Here is a 19679-nt window from a genome sequence, read left to right as displayed (position 1 = left end):
AAACTAAGAGCCACAATCATTGGTCGGTGCCGCGAGATGTTGACCAATCAGAGAACAGTTAAATCCTTCTAGCCTTTACATAAATGTGCGTACTTGAACCATAGGGTTTTTCAGTGCTGCCACCTATCGGCATTACATAACAGTGACATAAGTATAACGTACAGGTTTGACTTTTTGTTTCATCCTTTTATAGACACGTCCTCCGTTCTGGACTCACTCCATCGGACCGGTGACTCGACTAAACAAAATGTCCGTGGTACATAGCTGTGATTTAAAATAGTAAAGATTTTTACTGTGGCTCGTTGGTCTAGGGGTATGATTCTCGCTTAGGGTGCGAGAGGTCCCGGGTTCAAATCCCGGACGAGCCCAGACTTTTGCCCACTCTCCATTGAGTTCTGCTAATCACGTGACGGAACGACTTGTCTACAGCGCGTTTGGGAACATCCGGGTATTTTAACTCCATCATATATAAACAATTTTGAAATCCACAACGACGCCAGGAAGTGAAAGAAACTCGTCAAGAACAAAAGTTATCGTCATTCAGAACCAAATGTGAAGTAAAGCTACAAAATTTTGTGGGCTCGTCCGGGATTTGAACCCGGGACCTCTCGCACCCGAAGCGAGAATCATACCCCTAGACCAACGAGCCAATTGGCCAAATAAGGATTACTTTGCGTTTATAAAATTGAACCAGTTTACTACCAAACTGACATGGACTGAACGTAAATGACATTTATCATTAGTAATTCGGACAAGACACTAACCCCAAAAACAACTGTTTAACAGTACGTGAAATAACTTCAATGGCAAACGTGTATCATTATTTTTTGAAAGACACTCAAAGAAGACACACAGAGCATTTCAATTAACTTCTTTTTATATATCATACATAAGACTGTCTTAATATAATACAAAGGGCATTGTCATAAACACAGCAAAGTCTTGACTAGATCTTACAATCTGTGGATACATGGACTTATCCTTTTCCCCCATGCTGTTCAATTCTATAGTGCATGTTGCATGTACAAAAAAATGTGAAAAAAATGTGGTATAAAATGAAAAAAAAAAAGGGATCAATCTAAATTAAATAAGAGGATCTCCACTTCTGCTGGGTGTTCAGATATGTCAAGAAAGTGTTTGTGTCCAACACACAAACAGAACAGGCGTATGAAAGATGGAACCTTATATATTTTTTTTATTCACCAACCATGTGCTTCTCATAGAACCAAAAAAGTAAGGTTTGTGATGTACATGCACTTACAATATACCCTGTGAAAATTATTAAGGTTTGAAGATCTAGCGTTCCCTGTTTGATTCAAACCCTACCTCATAGTGTTGTCCTGATGCAGTCAAGTTTTTGCCACTAAGAAAAAAACAGGAGTTCCTGCCCCAATGAATGGTCACCCAATTTGACAAACATAATCAACATACCAGCAGGAGCAAGGTAGTGAGTTCTATACTTCCTTTATTAAAAAAATATAAATATATACATAAATTCTATTTCAACTATTAAAAAGGGGCTGCATTTCATGACAACTGCTCTAAATAAGAGGTCAATCAGCATGATCAGAAATATAGGCGCACACTTACGAGTCACTGCAGTCAATTTTTTTGTCTTTTTCACTCTTTATTTTTGGAATGTTTAGTACCAGTACGAGCGCCAGCGATCAAAACGGCCGGCCGATGTGTCTAAAGATCTCAAATTCAGCGAGGGTGTGAACAAAAATGATTGCAAATTTGCAATTAACCTTGACATCCAGATAAAAACCCCCATTCTCAATATAGGTAGCTTTACATTGGTGTTTAATGGGAGCGTGATTCGGCGAATGGATTATTCCTTCTAAAATGACAACAGTATGACGTACGCGTTTGTGTGTGCGTGTTTGTATATGTGCGGCCTGTCGTCCATTTTGACAGGTGGCCGCGGGCAGGTTGTCTCCTCTCTAATTTCAAAGCTGGTCAAAATGAGCAAACAGAAGAAGGAAAGAAAGCACTTCAAAATCCCTGATGTAAAAAAAAAAAAAAATTTAAAAAAAAAAAAAAAAAAAAAAAAAAAAAAAAAAAAAAAAAAGTCATTTTCAGGACATGCGTGTCTGCCCAGGCAGAAAATGTGATGGCAGGCTTCCCTTTGAACCAGACAACAATCAAGGGGGAGTGCCCTTCGCCAACTAAAACATCATACCATTCAACACAATTATCCAAGCCAAGTTGACCAAATGTACGAAAGGCAGCAAAAACCCTTTGAAATAGTATGTAGGATGGAGCGAAAAAAAAAAAAAACCCGCCAACACAGAAATCGAACACATTTGTCTCCTTTGTTTTGTTTTTTTTGATTTTTTCTTTTAAACCACCATCAACTTCTATCTTGCTACTCCGGAGCCTGCAGAGTAACTACCAGATTCTCTAAACATAGCGACTTTTTTTTTTAATTTTTTTAATTTTAAATCTTCTTTATCTTTAAAAGACTCCCAAAAGAATCTACCAATTAATATGGAAACAGGTTTGGTAAAAGGTGATAAACAAATGTGGCCAGAGTGTACACAATAATAGCCTGAACAACGCTCTCCAGTTTTGCTAGTATATATATATATATATATATATATATATATATATATATCAGCTGTTTGTTGATGCTTCGGTAAGATCTCGTCAACGTGTGGTGAACTGCTACATTATTGGTTACAGACACCTAATATGCTATAAAATAACCACTTTGGTATAAAAAACATATCCAAAGGGAAAATAAATTCTTGTAAAATTCACAGCATAATTTGAGGACAAAAAAGGCAGTCATTTAACTCTTGTTTTTTTTTCTTCAGTTTCCATGTGTTTTGGGATGGAGAGACTTGTGCAGGTGGTTCTGATGAGGAACTACATGCAAAGACATAAGAAAACAATTTTAAAAAACAAAAACAAAAAAAAACAAAAGGGTCAACTCTGGGATAAGTTCTTTCCACTGCAAAAAGCCTTAACCGGTGACTAAGATTTTTTTTCAAGGAAGTCATGTTTAGGAGGTTGTTGTGTACAATAAGACCCTGTTATGTGGGGCCCTGCTGAAGAAATCTTTGTCTAGAAAGGCCTCAAATTACCATTCTTATTTAGCTTTTTTTTTCTTCTAAAATGTTTTCAAGAATTAAGGGCTGTCTAGAGAGAAAAATAGAGAAAAGCCATCTTAATTCAAAATGAAAATGTCCAGCTCCATCCCCAGTCCAAGTCCATGAGTCATAAGGCCAAAGGGTTATCTAGAACCAGCCACAGACTGTATTCCTTCCGCTGCTCTCGTGTCGTCACAGCTCGCGCCGCGATATTTTGGGGGGGGGTATCTTGGCGCAAGGGGCAGGAGCCTCCCTCTCCTCTGACCCGCTCGGCGTCTATATCCATTTGTATCCGCCAGGCCAGCACACGCTTATAGGGAACTCCACTGTCATGTCGAGTTACACAACACTCACTGAGCCACTGACAAGAAATATCACCGCAAAAAAACACTCGCCCTCCTCGTCAGGCTACAGGATTTACAAGCAGCTTCTTTGTGTGACATTTTGCTTGAGGGGGTGAGAGAGGGGGGCAAAATAATGACAAACCAGTGGAACAGTAATGTCAGGCAAGCATTTCGTGGCATAACTTTGCTGTGAAATGCTCCTTTTGCCACATAATACCATAAGGCGGTGAAATGGTAAGATGGATGTCTCAATCTCACTATGGTTATTCCGCAGTATTACTTTGTGCCTAATGGTTGCAAAAGAAAAAAAAAGGATGACAATTACATATATACTTCTTCTTAACAAAGGTTTTTTTTCCCTCTGTAGTAGCGGTTCAGTGATATCTCCCTTCTGACGTGAGCAGCTTTGATTCTCAACACACCTTGTAGTAAAAAAACACCACCTTAAAAATGACGCACAGGGGGAACACAGCCAAAATGTCAGCGCAGTCACGAGCTGGCCATGGAACTCTGCTGCACACACACTCCAGTCATTGGAGACTCCTCCCGGTCCATGCCCTGCCTCATGCTCAGGTGGCCCTCCGCTAGGTAGTGGCCGGGCCCTGTGTTCGTGCCCATGGAGAAAGCAGGGTGCGCAGCCATGCCGGTCTCCTGCCGTGGGTTCGAGAAGGCACCTAGCCCCATGCTCAGCCCACCGTTCTGACCAAAGTCGAGTGCTCCGGCGGGCAAATGGCGGAGCTGGTAGGCCTGGTTGCCGTGGTTCCCAGTGGAAGAGGAAGATGTCGAGGAAGAGGAGGCAGAGGAAGACAGGGAGGTCATAGACAGATGGCCGTGGACCACCTCCATGGAGTCCTGGGTCGACGAGCTGTGTGTTGGGGAGGTGTAGTGGCGCGGGCGCGGCCGTGTGGCCATCATGGGCCCATGGTGGTGATGAGCGTGTGAGTGGGGATGCAGGGCCTTCGGGTGCTGGGGAGGGACGTGGAAGGTGGTCTCCTGGACTGGGTGGGTCTCGCCGGTGACGGACTCCGGTACGACACCGCCACCCCACACCAGCGGAGGTGGGTAAGGCTGTCGAGCCTGCTGACAAAAACAACAGAAAAATGCTTCCTTGACTTACAAGTTTAATTTGTTCCATAACCGTGCTTGTATAGCAAATCAATTTTCATTCATTGAAATGAATTCGAAACCTCAATATGTTTCTGTCTCCACCAAAAACACCATCATTGTATATAAAGAAATCAACTGGTTTTATGAAGTTAAATTACTGTATGCACGCACTTCACTTTGAAATCAACCACTCCTCCCTCAAACGTCTCCAGTCTGTTCAAAATGCTGCCACTCACCTCTTAACTGTAACACGTAATAGGGAGCACACTACTCCCGTTATGGCCTCCCTACACTGGCAGCCTGTGCACTTTAGAGTTAATTTTAAGGTTCTGCCATTTGTTTTCAAATCTCAAAATGGTCTCGGCCCGCCTTATCTGTCTGAGCTGCTCCATCATTACGCTCCTGCCGGGTGACTCAGATCAGCTGACCAGCTGCTTCAGGACATATCGAAGTCCAAACGGTAGCTCATAGGGGATAGGGCTTTTTCTGTCGCCGGTCCCAAATCATGGAATGATTTCCCCGGTGCACATTAGACAAGCCCCCTCGTTGTCCATTTGTAAAAGCTGCCTCAAAACCCATTTTACTCTTTGGAGTTCAACACAGCATGAGATTCGAGCCCTTATTTATTTATTTAGTGTCTTTTTTTAAATTATTTTAAATTTGTTCCTGTCTTATTATCTTTAAATTGTTATATTCAATTGTCTTATGTTTCATGTTAAATTCTTGTTCATGTGAAGCACTTTTTAAAGTGCTCTCTAAACGAGTACCTATTGTAGTATTCGTGTATTGGATGTGTGCAGTTAAGGGGCGTGGCATAGTGAGTGACTTCAGGATCTGGATTCGTTTCTTGTGCCTGTTATGTTGTATTTGTGTGTTTGACTGTTTTCCCCGGTTCAATAATCGGCGACTGTGGCTCTCCTTGCCCACTTGTGAGGGCATTACAGTAGCTTAATTGCTTCATTTGTTTTTAACCTCACTCGCTTGTATCTCAAATTTTGTCTTCACAACACAAAGTAAAAAAAATAAATAATTGTTTTTAAAACTCGACCAAGCAGCTTTAAAAACTCATGAGTCAAGGTACCACTGTATATGATCTATGGAGTTTGGTGTATGACCTGTGGGCAGAGGCTGTCTCCATCAATGGCTGGCATGGCGGTGCCAAAATGTCCTCCACTGTGTAAGTGGTGATGGGTAGGGTCTGATCTCGCTCTGCCACTGGTACTTGTTCCGGATGAGCCTCCTACAGAAGTCATCATGAGTGTTAATGCGGTGCATACTTACCACATGCTCTTCAATTTCAAAACATTTATTCCCTAAATCACAATAATAAGTCACATACCTGAACTAGAGGAGGTGCTAGAGGTGGTTCCTGAAGACTGGGACTGCTCCAAGGCGGGACTGGTTGACACGCTGCTGCTCGTATTGGTCCCCTCGTCTGCAGTCTTCTTGAAGAAGCTGTGCTGCAGGGCATAGTAGGGCTGGATGCGGCTCTTGGGGTCATAGTCCAGCATTCGCAGAATCAGGTCCTTGAACTTCAAGTAGTCGGCGACAGCGTGGCCAGACTCGCCTGCCCGCCGGCCACCCGGACCCCCGGTCTCCACACCCAGGATAGAGTGGAGCTTCCGTGAAGCTGGAGGTTTATACTGTGAGGCAAAAGCAACAAATACAGTTACTTACATACTTTTAGTGTGCTTCAGAAGCTCAGTAACGAGAGTGGCCTCACCCTTTTGCCATCTTTGGTCTTTTTAACACTCCATGTACCATCTGAAAGCTTCTCGAAGAACTTCCTGGCTTTTGGGGCTAGGTCCATTATGTGATTAGGTGGGATGCCAAGAACCTCCACTATTTTGTTCATCTGGTCCACCTGAGAAAGAAAAATGTGGTTAAAACATTTCAAGACAGACTTTGACAACTTGCGCGTGTGTCTACTGTTTCAGTTGTTTGGGCATTTAAGGGTTGTCTTCTGTTTTAAGAATTTCATGGCAGACCTGCTCAAAAGCTCTCACCGCGGGCCAGAGGTTCCCCCACCCTTGTTTTATATAATGAATGTGAGTCAAAATAACTATAAGGTGCCTTTGAGACTTTACCAGTTCACCCCAGAAAGTTGAGATTTTCAATTGAACTTCATATTCATTGTATAAGTAGATGTTATTGTGTTAGAAATGCATAAGGCTCAAGTTTCCCCACTTTTTTCTTTTATTCATTGCAAGCAGCCAATGTACATGCAAACAGCAAAGCTTTGGCTAGCTGACAAGGTGTTGATTTTTGGTAGATAGATAGCTTAGATAGATAAATGAAAGAAACATTGTAATTCTACTGGTATGTACACAAATGCTTGGCCACTTATAATGAGACCTTAGTTCCATATAATTCTGATGGGGACATCAATGGTACTTTATAGTCATATCGACCTATGTAACAAAACAACGGTGTGGAGTTGTGCCCATATATTGGACAATTGGCATCCATATACCTCATTGGCTCCACTGAAGAGAGGCTCTCCAGTATGCATCTCCACCAAAATGCAACCCAAGGACCACATGTCAATGGCCAGGTCGTAGGGCATTCCCAGAAGCACCTCTGGGGAACGATAGAAGCGACTCTGGATATACTGGTATATCTGCACAAAGAAAGAAAGACGTTTTGGACTTTTTAATTATTTGGACACTTCACTCCAATTTAGCACATGACTATGATATAAAGCATTAGGTACCCTTTGTCCCAGCTGGCACGAGCTGCCAAAGTCCACTATTTTGATGGCACTCCTCTTGGGGTTGCAGAGGAGGATGTTCTCGGGCTTCAGATCACAGTGGATGATGCTGAGCTCGGGCGTGGCCAGGAAAAGCAGCGCTGTGCATAACTGCTGGGCGAACTTCCGCGTGAGGTTGAGTGAAACACCGCGGAAGTTGGTATTCCGGAGCAAGTCGTACAGGTTATATGAAAGCATCTCAAACACGAGGCAGAGGTGGTTCCGAAACATGAAGTGACGCTTCAGGTGAACTGTGTGAGGAACCGAATTGTGTCCATGTTAGTCATGTAAACAATACTTTTTTTATTGTGTGAATGAACAAAATAAAAGAGGGTGTTGATTACCAATGTAGTATTTCATCTCAGTGTCATGTTTGTTCATAAGCTCTAGGAGGCGCACTTCAATCTGGGCTTGATTGAGGAAAGCTTTCTTGTTCTTAATGATCTTAATCGCAACCCATTCCTGCTCTGCTCGGTCATATGCTTTCACAACCTGGGGGGGGGGGCACATTCAATGGTCGGCTAAAGTTAGACTTCCATGACAACAGTGAAAATATTAAAAATAGCTGATGATCTACGGTTGGGTAACAAATACACAACATTAAATAATGTACTATCATGTGTTCCACAACAGTACCCACCTGTCCGAACGATCCTTTTCCTATCAAGGAATCAATCTCATATCGGTCCATCCACTTCTCCCCATTCTTGACGATGTAGTCATAGTTATCATCGTCATAGCCATCATTGAAGACCTTCCTTTCTTTTTTGTGACTGGAGTCTTCGCCCTGACCCTGTTGGTGCCGCCGCTTCTTTTTTGCATAATACACCTGCAGCGACAAACGAAAACAAACTTTAGAAAAAAAAACAGGTGCCAACCAATGATGTTTGATATTCAGGTCATTGTTTTAGAATGTTCTCACTGACCTCATTGATGTGTTTGTATGTTTTGATAAGGTCAATGGAGAGCTTCCTCAGGGGAGCTGAAGTTGGGTCACGAAAGCACTGGGGCATGTGCCTCTGAAGTGTCAAAAACGTTACATAACAAATCATGAATGACACCTTTGTCCTCTTGTCAACAATTCAAACACTGGTGAACTCAAACGGCTTCTTAATGCAACTTGGTGAGCATTGGATGTCTCCGTCTACCTGATTGGCAGTGAGCTGTGTCGTCTGGTCGCTGTACGGTAAGACCGTAACAGATTGGTCAGTGCTTGGCTGGTGGCGCTCACTGTACTGCTGGTGCGTATGGGGCATTGGAGCAGCCATCTGAAGACCAGCAGTGTGTAAAGAAAAAGAGGGCGCAAGCCGGACAGACGAAGGTTTGCATGCTGAAGTCTCTCCTCCTGTAAGACATTCGCACCTTTGCTTGAGTCGCAGCGCCAGCAAGATATACGATCAAAACAAAGAAACTAATCATGACAATGTGTCATCATAATGCATAGGGGTAGTATTTTCTTTTCAAACATGATATACAGAACAATGTTTGCTGTATTAACAGAGCAACTATTTGCTTTTCTGAAAGGCAAGAGAACATCTTAACATGTTATACAATTAGTAAAATGTGCACAAATTAAATGTATACAAATTATAATTAACATGTATTTAAATCAGTTTAAACTGCCAACTAAACTGCTAAATGTGCTCACAAAATGGGAGGACAACCGTACAAAAATATAACATATGCCACATTATTAACACATTGTATTTAAAGCATAAAAATAAACGATGAGTAAATCAAACCCCATTGATTGTATGAGTAATATGTGAGGAGAAAAAGGTGCACATGAGCAGGCTTGAGTAAAAAGGGGTGAAAAGAACAGCCCGGCATACTGTACAGTGAATCATCCTTCATTTTATGGCAGAAGGAATGAAAAAAATATGAAATAGCATGTTGAGCTATCAGTATCTCTCAGCACACAACACAATTCACCAGCGCTACACAGTAACCACTATTCAGAATCCCAGCAACAGCACCTAATTAGCATAGCCTATCACCACAGAGATACAGCGTGATTTGGCAAGCCCATCAACGCACAGGCCAATCACAACGCAGTATGCAAATAGCCTACTTTTGTTGCCAGGGCAGAGCGGCTCCCATTTTCCAATGAGAAAACAAGAAATAAACAAGAAATCAAATTGAACTTTGGCACACTTAGACGACGCTTTCGACAGGAGAGGCTGACGGTAAAATAGCTGCACAGCCCAAAAAGCTGCACTCGGTCGGTGCGAGAGGGTAAGAAAGCTGACCCAGCTCTGGAGCGCCACAAAATACACGGCCGCCGCTGACAGCAAGCAAGAAAAGGCGACGGACGGCAAGACGAGAGAGCACAGGCAAAGGCTGTATTTAAAGGAACACACAAAGTGTAACACAAGATGCCTTCTGCTGCACTTATAAATACATATATGACGCTCTTCGTTCGGCTCAATTTAAATTGACATTTTTAAAAAAATGGGCATGTTTTTCCTTCATTTTGCAGCTTTAAAAACATGTCATTTAATCACCTGAAGCACTAAAAGTTAAACTGCAATGCATCTTTGTCTCACATAGCGTGAAGCAAATTTGGAGAAGAGCACAGCGACAGGGGGGAACTGAAGTTCACCGCTTCCCATTCTATAGAAGAGGATATAGAGATATATAAACACACAACAACCTCTAACCTGGATGCATCTTGTGAAAAAATGTCATATCATCCTGGCAGGAGAGTCCAGCAGGCAACCAACTATATGGAATAAAAGCACATTATTGTCACTGTCGTTTGAGGGTTTTAAGAATTTCATGGTGGACTGTGGGTTGTATGGAGGATGTCTCGCCATAGCTTGAAGTTGAATTAAAACTATAAACAGTCTGCTTTGGATATAGGCATGAGCTACTGAAGTCTGCAAAGTAGTTAACAAGATTTTGTTGTCTGTTTTGTCAACAGATCAGCTAACACCGATGCCTTGAAAAGTTATTCCACAATCAGACGGACTGTTTTGATTTTAACACCACCCTTCCTGTGAAAATCAACTACTATCAGGCCCACACAAAGTCACAAGCACATGACCCTATTTTTTGTGTTAAATATCGTAATTATATTGTTCAGGACTGGCTGCATCTGAACAGTTCCTTCTCTGGCTCAGCAACCAAGAGAGAGGCCTTGAATGTTCACAAAATAAAGGCGGCTAGCTTGCTATATTAGTGGCCGTATCACATTTTACTCTATATTAAACCCATCGGACTGCATTCCCAAACCTTAAATCAGCCCAAAAATATCCATCTATATATGTAATAAGGACCGCGGCAGTGGCTGCTGTGGGTAGCGGTGTACTTACAGACGATGGGGCAGATCTCATCATGGCTGGAAATGATTAGAGCGCATATTCTGTGCTATTCCGGTCCCCTGTGAACGCATTTCGCCCGAGAAACGTTCTTTCGAGAGGAACTTCCCCTTAGCTAAGACGAAAAAGAGCGAGCACAAATCTCTGGATCCGATCCGTCCATCCATCCAGCTGTGGTGGAGGGAACGCTTTAGCTAGTGACGCTGTGCTCAATTGAGCCAGCGGGTTGTTGGGGCCCACTCAGCTGGTTCGTCAACAAGTCAACGTTAACCATTAGCCAAGGGCTTCGTTGAATTAGCAACATTAGGCTAGGAGAGATCCCCCACACATATAGACAATTCAGTTAAGATTCGAATAGTGATGTGGCTTTTTTTTTACGGTTTTAATCATACAATGACACTGTAATACCGCAGGGTTAATGTTAGCGGTACCAGCATGACTCTCCACACACAATCCACCCCCCCCCCTTTTTTTTAAAGAACGCCATCGAAATGGAAAATAGTCCTCATTTGCCACCCTCCACTTCGACTTTCAGCCCCACATATAGGTTAGCTAAACCCGCCATATACAGTGGTAGGGCTACCGTCCGCCAACTCCATCATTGATCTGGATTTATATCCACAAACGCGATCCAAAAGAGGGAGAAAGCTGCACCCAGTTTAAAATAAAAATGATAAATGTAGTAGCCGCTTACCTCTGATGGCACGATCTTCATTTAAAGTCCAATAACCTGTATGATGAGGAAACTTATCCAGCTTGAGATTCTCCCCTCCCTTTGCACGGTTAGCGAGGAATGATCACGTTCAATCCGATCCGGCGTCTGTCTTCCGACCGGCAAACACGACAATTATTTGCCAGCCAACTCGAGTAAACTCTCCATTTTTCGACGGAGATCGACGTTACCATCAGCTGATGACTAGCAACATGCTAACGTTGACTAGCACGCCTAAGTTAGTAGCTAAGCTTGGCGAATGTGGCTAGTGCTAACTAGTGCTGCTAGTTGACAAAATGAACGTTAGCCACCTAGCTTCCCAGGCTAGCCTCGAGCTAACAATCGTTAGCCCCCGCCGCTAAAAAAAGGCTACGTCAAAGCGATTTTTACGCAGTCTTTTGTCAAATTCGCATCGACCTCCTGGAGCGGCGCGACGGCGAAGGTGGCTTCGGCGTGTTTTTGAACCTCAAACGGGCGCCGCGTCCTCCGCTAATTCGGCTTTGGAATTTTGTGTCAATTTTCACAAAATGGCGCGCGGTCCAAACCTGCGCAGTGAACCGGCCCGCTGGAGCACAGACGCCGCGGACAAGCCGACTTTCGTGGCGGCGCCGCCTAATTCTTTCGGGCACGTTAAAATGTCGGCCTCTCGAGCTTCTTCTCCCGGTCCATTAGACGCGTCTCATTATCCGAAAACATCAAATGTACATCCACTGACAGCATTATTCCGGCGGGAAGGGAGAAACATTTGAAAAAAGACTGAAGCTGGAAGGGGGAGGGAAAAAAAACCCTCCTGACAAAATGGCGATGCGCTCGCTTGTTGCCATGGCAACTGTCAATCAAAAAAACAAAGTGCCCGGATGCACCAATGACGACGGAAATGTAAGTGGCCAGAGAGGAGGGCACACACAAACTAAGATGTGCAATACACTACTGATTTTACCCTTTATATTAATGGTATTGATATCCTATAAAAAAAAAAAAAAGAACCAATAAACACATTGAAAAATATTTCTGTAATGCTAAGAAAACTTTATGGATATTTACTGGCATAAGACATGGCTTAATATCTTTATATTTTGTGTCACAAATAAAGTCAGAGAACTACATTAAAAATTTTACATAATATATACCAATCTAACACGTGTATCTAAAAATGTATTGACATTTGTAACAAAAGTACCTTCTGTAAAACAGAACCTGAAAGTGTAACTCCTAAATTATATATGGTTGCTCATATAGTAATACGTTACAAGAACTTGAAGACGACATACTATTTGAAGTTTGAATCGCAGGTGTACGGCATTGCAATGTCACAGATGTACCGCCCAATCAAAAATGCCATGTCGTATCACATGAGTTTTTGCAACAAAAATAAACATTTCCGGGCATGAGGCAAGATCCAGGCGGACGCCGCCAAGGCATACCAATACAGTATAACAGTATACTGTAGATATATTTTGTTTAACAATGAAACATAACTACGTATATTACTGTATATATAATGCCATATGTACCTGTGTAGGCCTGTCACAATTTTTTTTTTTTTTAGAATGAAATACAGGTTTTTCCCCAAAACTATCACGATAAACGATTGTATTGTTTTTTTTTTTTTTTTTTTTTATGCCTCTGAAATCATGAAAAATAAGGCCCGCCTGTGTGTTTGGTCGACTGAAGGCGCTGGAGACAAATCCTTATCCTTCAATCAATTACGTTTGCTGTAGTCAACTACTGGCTGTATAACGTGTGCCTCTGAGGGTCAATAAAAAAATAATATTGTAGTATATGTGGAGCCTCAAAATGTTGTTTGCAGATGACACACTTTTTCCATTGCAGTGAGTTGGTTATGTGAGCGAGGGTCAATCGCCTGGTGTGCAGGTGGGAATAGCTGACTGCATTTATTTCGCGATTGTGCAGTTCAGACGTCGCATTCAGCCGCACCACTCAGTGTGCGCCAGGCCTTACAGCACGAGCCGTGGTCCACAGAGTACTTTACAGCATGAGAGGGATCTCATTGTTCAAAAGTTTCAGTCAGGAGAAGAGTACCAAATCATTTCCAAGACATTACATATACCATGGAACACTGAAAATATGGCAAAACACTGGCAGTACCCAGGACTGGACATCTCTCGAAAATTGCTGTTGGCAAGAAAACTTGTCAGGGAGGCTGCCGAGAGGCCGAGGGCAAAATGAAAGGAGCTGCAGAAATTTCTGGAAAGTACTGGCTGTTTAGTACATGTGACAACAATCTCCCGTCTTCTTAATGATTCTTGGGTATGGGGTGGGATGGCAAAACGGAAGCCTTATCTTTCAAAGTAAAGGGGAAAAAAAACACTTGAAATCTCCCAAACGCATGTGGGAAATATGTGTTATGCTTATGGGCAGATGAAACCAAGGGCGAACGTTTTGGCCATAATTCCAAAAGGTATATGCACCCCCACCATCTCGCACCCCTCTGTTGACAATAGGCCAGGGCTGCGCAGTCGACAGGCGTCGCACAGGGCGCATACACTTGTTCCTGAGGCAAATCTCAGCATGCATAAATAAATAAATAAATCAATATATCCATCCATTTTCTGTACCGCTTATCCTCACTATCGTTGCAGGCGTGCTGGAGCCTATCCTCGCTATCTTCCGGTGAGAGGCGGGGTACACCCTGAACTGGTCGCCAGCCAATCGCAAAGGCACATATAAACCAACGACCATTCGCACTCACATTCACACCTACGGGCAATTTAGAGTTTTCAGTTAGCCTACTTTGCATGTTTTTGGGAGCTTAGTAGACTGACATAGTATCAATTATTCATGACAATACTACAATTGGGCGGCACGTTGGCCGACTGGTTAGCACATCTGGTTCAAATCCGGCCTCGCCTGTGTGGAGTTTGCATCTTCTCCCAGTGCCTTCGTGGGTTTTTCCAGGTACTCCGGTTTCCTCCCACATCCCAAAAACATGCATGGTAGGTTAATTGAGGACTCTAACTCGCCTGTAAATGTGCGTACAAATGGTTGTTTGCTTATAAGTGCCCTGCGATTGGCTGGCAACCAGTTCAGGGTGTACGCTGCCTCTCGCCCAAAGATACAGTGGGTACGGAAAGTATTCAAACCCCTTTATATTTTTCACTCTTTGTTATATTGAAACCATTTGCTAAAATCATTTAAGTTAATTTTTTTCCTCATTAATGTACACACAGAACCCCATGTTGACAGAAAAAAAAACTGAATTGTTGAAATTTTTGCAGATTTATTAAAAAAGAAAAACTGAAATATCACACAGCCATCAGTATTCAGACCCTTTGCTCAGTATTTGGTAGAAGCACCCTTTTGAGCTAATACAGCCGTGAGTCTTTTTTGGGAATGATGCAACAAGTTTTTCACACCTGGATTTGGGGATCCTTTGCCATTCCTCTTTGCAGATCCTCTCCAGTTCTGTTAGGTTGGATGGTGAAGGTTGGTGGACAGGCATTTTCAGGTCTCTCCAATTGGGTTTAAGTCGGGGCTCTGGCTGGGCCATTCAAAAACAGTCACGGAGTTGTTCTGAAGCCACTCCTTTGTTATTTTAGCTGTGTGCTTAGGGTCATTGATTTGTTGGAAGGTGAACCTTCAGCCCAGTCTGAGGTCCTGAGCACTCTGGAGAAGGTTTTCTCACATTCATCTTTCCATCTTTCCTTCGATTACAACCGGTCGTCCTGTTCCTGCAGCTGAAAAACACCCCCACAGCATGATGCTGCCAACACCATGCTTCACTGTTGGGACTGTATTGGACAGGTGATGAGCAGTGCCTGGTTTTCGCCGCTTAGAATTAAGGCCAAAAAGTTCTATCTTGGTCTCATCAGACCAGAGAATCTTATTTCCCACCATCTTGGAGTCCTCAGTTTGGCTGGACGGCCAGCTCTGGGAAGGGTTCTGATCGTCCCAAACGTCTTCCATTTAAGGATTATGAAGGCCACTGTGCTCTTAGGAACCTTAAGTGCAGCAAAAAATTTTTTTGCAACCTTGGCCAGATCTGTGCCTCGGCACAATTCTGCTCGTCAGGCAGTTCCTTTGACCTCATGAATCTCATTTGCTCTGACATGCACTGTGAGCTGTAGAGTCTTATATAAACAGGGGTGTGGCTTTCCTAATCAAGTCCAATCAGTGTAATCAAACAGCTGGACTTCAATGAAGGTGTAGAACCATCTCAAGGCTGATCAGAAGAAATGGACAGCACAGTTAAATATATGAGTGTCACAGCAGAGGGTCTGAATACTTATGGCTGTGTGATATTTCAGTTTTTCTTTTTTAATAAATAAGCAAAAATTTCAACAATTACATTTTTTTTCTGTCAATATGGGGTGCTGTGTGGAAATTCATGAGGAAAAAAATTAACTTAAATGATTTAAGCAAATGGCTGCAATGTAACAAAGAGTGAAAATTTTAAGGGGTCTGAATACTTTCCGTACCCACTGTAGCTGGGATAGGCTTCAGCACGCCCGTGACTAGTGAGGATAACCGGTATGGAAAATGGATGGATGAATATTACAAATGTTTAAAAAGTAATATCACGCATGTTCACCAGAGGGGATTGTAGGCAATTTTTCTACAATTACCTACAACTACAAATCAGAACTCCAAAATACACTTTTTTTCAGTGCTCTCGTAACTAAATATGTGCACGGCCGTCCGTCTTAGTGCGAGCAACATCATCAATCATATTGTCGTATGATATGTTATCAGCTACAGGGTGGTTAATACGTATCACTGCCAAACCAGAAAACCGTTCTTGTGTCATGGTTGACCTTAAGTATGTTTTAATAAGCTTCAACTTGGAATAGCTTCTCTCCGCCACTGAAACAGTAACAGATAACCTTCGCGCAACTCTTAGAGCTGTCCACAGATTGGGATACTCGTATTTCAGAGTGTTCAGTGTCATGAAGGAAAGACAGCAGTTCAAATTGAGTCATTGTTGGTCTGGGAAGGTCAGGCAAGTTTTTCAGCTCCTTCACAATTTCATCATTATTCCACTGTCCAGTGCAGTGAGGGCGCCAGTTTGAGTCCGGTCCAGCAGAGGGCGCCATTTATTTGCCATAATGTAAGGGTACAGTATGTGGTGCTGAAAGGGCTAGCAACTCCCTCCCCCTTCCCTCTGGCGGAATCCACACGCAAGTCAGCAGCTGGCTTTACGGTGGTCACCTTGGAGAAGCAACTTTTCCATTTTCGGGATGTCTTGTTCACCATTAAGTAAAAAAAAAAAAAACATTTAAAAAAAAATGTCATACTGTATATACGTGGCAAACTAACTGGTGGCATTATAGTTATTATCTGCATGAACTTTACTTTTCATGAATTATTAACGCCATTTAGCTTTGACATTATGGTATAGAGGGAATGCCTGATGAATTTATAACCTTTGTTGTTTAGAGTTCCCAAGAGGAGAACACAGTTATTGATGACCCCGGCCGTCTACAACCCCTGGCCGAGTACATTTCTGGGTAGCAGACGAGGAGGCACGCTATGCACTGTATAATAGTCACGTGATTTGTGCACACGCATTTACACACAAAAAAGTTTTTAGAAACTGTAAAACACAGGTGAAACAAATAGTGTCAAGTACAATAATTCTTGCCAAAAATATATGTAATTTGATGAATCTGGAATTTTCCCCATTGTGGCCGTGGACAGATCGTACATGGGGTCCTACATTTACAATGGTACTGACATACAACAGAAGTACGAATTATGAAGTTACAGATGGAATCAGAATGTTTTCATGAAGTACAAGAAGGCACATTCAACACTGTATTTACTGTTTTTCATTGTTTTATAAATGTTTTTCATACAAATACTTACTGTGATTTCATGAACTACACCTTTTCTCTCAAATGTATATGTAGTATATTTTCTCTATTTGATAACACTGATACTCTTCAGGTGGCATGGTGGGCGACTTGTTCACACATCTGAGCATGTGGGTTGAAATCCGGCCTCTCCTGTGTGGAGTTTATATGTTCTCCCCGTGCCTGCGTGGGTTTTCTCTGGTGACTCCGGTTTCTTCCCACATCCCAGAGTCAGCTGGGATAAGTGAGGATAAGCGGTATGAAAAATGGATGGATGGATGATACTATTCAATACAGGTATAAGCACAAAGCACAATTATATTGGACGGATAATTTCTGACACCTAGTGGTGACCGTTGCACACAACAAAATCTGTTATTTGAATTCAAAGTCACAAAAGATGGTGTGCGGAGTAATATCCATCCATCCATCCATCCATCCATCCATTTTCTGAGCCGCTTATCCTCACAAGGGTCGCGGGAGTGCTGCAGCCAATCCCAGCTATCATCAAGCAGGAGGCGGGGTACACCCTGAACTGGTTGCCAGCCAATCGCAGGGCACACATATAAACAAACAACCATTCGCACTCACATTCACACCTACGGGCAATTTAGAGTCTTCAATTAACCTACCATGCATGTTTTGGGGATGTGGGAGGAAACCGGAGTGCCCGGAGAAAACCCACGCAGGCACAGGGAGAACATGCAAACTCCACACAGGTGGGGTCGGGGATTGAACCCCAAACCTCAGAACTGTGAGGCAGACGATCTCACCAGTCACCCACCGTGCCGCCTGCAGAGTAATAATTGAGAAGAAAACGTAAGTCTGTAGATGATTAAAAACAAACCATTTTTGCTAAGATTGATTTTTTTCTTAATAATGTTGTCGTTGTTTTATCCGTGGACTTACAGTATATCATGCTTCTCTCTCTTCAAAGTATGTGGATTGCCACACAAGAGGCAACAGAACACTGGACCTAATGTATGCTATTGTCAGAGATGCATACACCTTACCTGATTCCTATTGAGCATGCATTTCACTTGTTGAAATCAAAACTGAAGGGACAATGCCCCAAGCAACAACAAGCCAGAAGTGAAGACAGTTGTAGTGAAGGCCTTGCAGAGCGTCACCAGGGATGAAATCCAGTGTCGTCTGATGTCGTTGATCCATTCCACACTTCAGGCTGTATGCGACTGCAACCAAGTATTCAAAAGTCAAAGTTTATGATTGTTAATTTGTCCCTCTACTTCTGATCCCTTCGAAAGCGGGAGGCACATATATACATACTGTTGTAATTCCTATACACCGTTCACCTGATTTGGATGTAATACTCTCAAAAATAGCTAAAATGTCTGCAGTTATAGCACACCTAAGTGTATGTGGTGTCTCATCAGTGGAAGACGTCCGAACGCACCTGCGTCGTGTCTCGGTCAGCAGCATCTGTGCTCTGTTGAATGCCCTTGCAGATGTCCATTGGGAGGTCAAGGCCCTGAAGGAGCGCCTGTATGGGTTGAAATATGTGCCCAAAAAACTGTTTCAACAAGCTTCTGTTCAAACAATGGAACCTTCTGGCGCAGCATTCTTTTCTTCTTCTTTTACTAAACACGACTTTTGTCATAAAATGTGATGTGATCTTCATCAATGTCAAGGGTATTGACACTTATAATGTGTCAAATAATAATTTTCATCTGTCATGTTTTGAGTAGGTGGCACAGTGGCAGACTGGTTAGAGCATCTGCCTCACAGTTCCCCAGCCCTGCCTTTGTGGAGTTTGCATATTCTCCCTGTGCCTGCGTGGGTTTTCTCCAGGTACTCCGGTTTCCTCCCACATCCCCAAAACATGCATGCTAGGTTAATTGAAGTCTCTAATTTGCCCCTAGGTGTGAATGTGAGTGCGTATGGTTGTTTGTTTATGTGTGCCCTGCGATTGGCTGGCAACCAATTCAGGGTGTACCCGGCCTCTTGCCCGACGATAGCTGGGATAGGCTCCAGCACTCCTGCGACCCTTGTGAGGAGAAGCGGCTCAGTAAATGGATGGATGGATGTTTTGAGTAAGAACAAGTCGGGAAAAGAATTCTTAGTGCTTGTGGAAAAAGTATGTGAACCTTTGAGTTCAGGACCCCACAAAGAGATAACTGGAGTGAGTTTTTAGCACACTTGTAGTCTCGATAAAGGAAATGTTTGGAGGTGTGCACTACAGCTGCTTGGATGGTAAAAACTGCTCCAACTTTTGGAATTTGCTGTGCGCAAGAAATGTTTTCAGGGGATCTCTGATAAAAAATTGTTGATTTCCATAAAGCTGGCAAGAATGAAAGTCATTTCAAAGACTTGGTGATTCAGCAATCTACAGTTACCCAAACAATTTACAAATGCAGGACATACTATATACTGTTGCTACTCTACCAAGATAACAGAAACCATAAAATACACAGTTATGAGAAAATAAACAATAGAAACGTTTGATTTCAATGAAAAAGCCCCCAAAGTTACTTATTGTTAGAGAAAATGTTCATAATGCAGCCCTAAGGGGGGCACAAGC

At 42.8% G+C, this 19679-nt stretch overlaps 1 protein-coding gene and 2 non-coding genes across 5 annotated transcripts; 1 reads left to right on the top strand and 2 right to left on the bottom strand.

Moving 5' to 3' along the window:
* The first annotated feature begins 296 nt into the window (after positions 1–296).
* Positions 297–368, top strand: trnap-agg (transfer RNA proline (anticodon AGG)). Its single transcript has one exon. It is a non-coding gene; the product is annotated as a tRNA-Pro (tRNA).
* A 209-nt stretch (positions 369–577) lies between these two features.
* trnap-cgg (transfer RNA proline (anticodon CGG)) lies at positions 578–649 on the bottom strand. Its single transcript has one exon. It is a non-coding gene; the product is annotated as a tRNA-Pro (tRNA).
* A 210-nt stretch (positions 650–859) lies between these two features.
* Positions 860–12141, bottom strand: dyrk1ab (dual-specificity tyrosine-(Y)-phosphorylation regulated kinase 1A, b). Of its 3 annotated transcripts, XM_061782324.1 has the most exons (12): positions 11310–12141; positions 9956–10017; positions 8444–8640; positions 8222–8314; positions 7936–8124; positions 7640–7787; positions 7260–7546; positions 7020–7166; positions 6270–6410; positions 5886–6189; positions 5662–5786; positions 860–4516 (listed from the first exon to the last, which is right to left on the bottom strand). In XM_061782324.1, exons 2-12 carry the CDS (start codon positions 9981–9983, stop codon positions 3929–3931), a joined length of 2247 nt encoding a protein of 748 aa, XP_061638308.1. In that variant the 5' UTR covers positions 9984–10017; positions 11310–12141; the 3' UTR covers positions 860–3928. The 3 variants fall into 3 exon arrangements, with proteins under 3 accessions (XP_061638308.1, XP_061638309.1, XP_061638310.1); XM_061782325.1 differs by lacking the exon at positions 9956–10017; XM_061782326.1 differs by lacking the exons at positions 9956–10017; positions 11310–12141 and adding an exon at positions 10610–11253.
* Positions 12142–19679: the final 7538 nt, after the last annotated feature.

Source organism: Phyllopteryx taeniolatus, chromosome 8 (assembly GCF_024500385.1).
Source record: "Phyllopteryx taeniolatus isolate TA_2022b chromosome 8, UOR_Ptae_1.2, whole genome shotgun sequence".
In the NCBI taxonomy this organism is placed as follows: Eukaryota; Metazoa; Chordata; class Actinopteri; order Syngnathiformes; family Syngnathidae; genus Phyllopteryx; species Phyllopteryx taeniolatus.
Note: the sequence above shows the minus strand (reverse complement) of the source record. Positions and strands in the feature narration are given on the sequence as shown.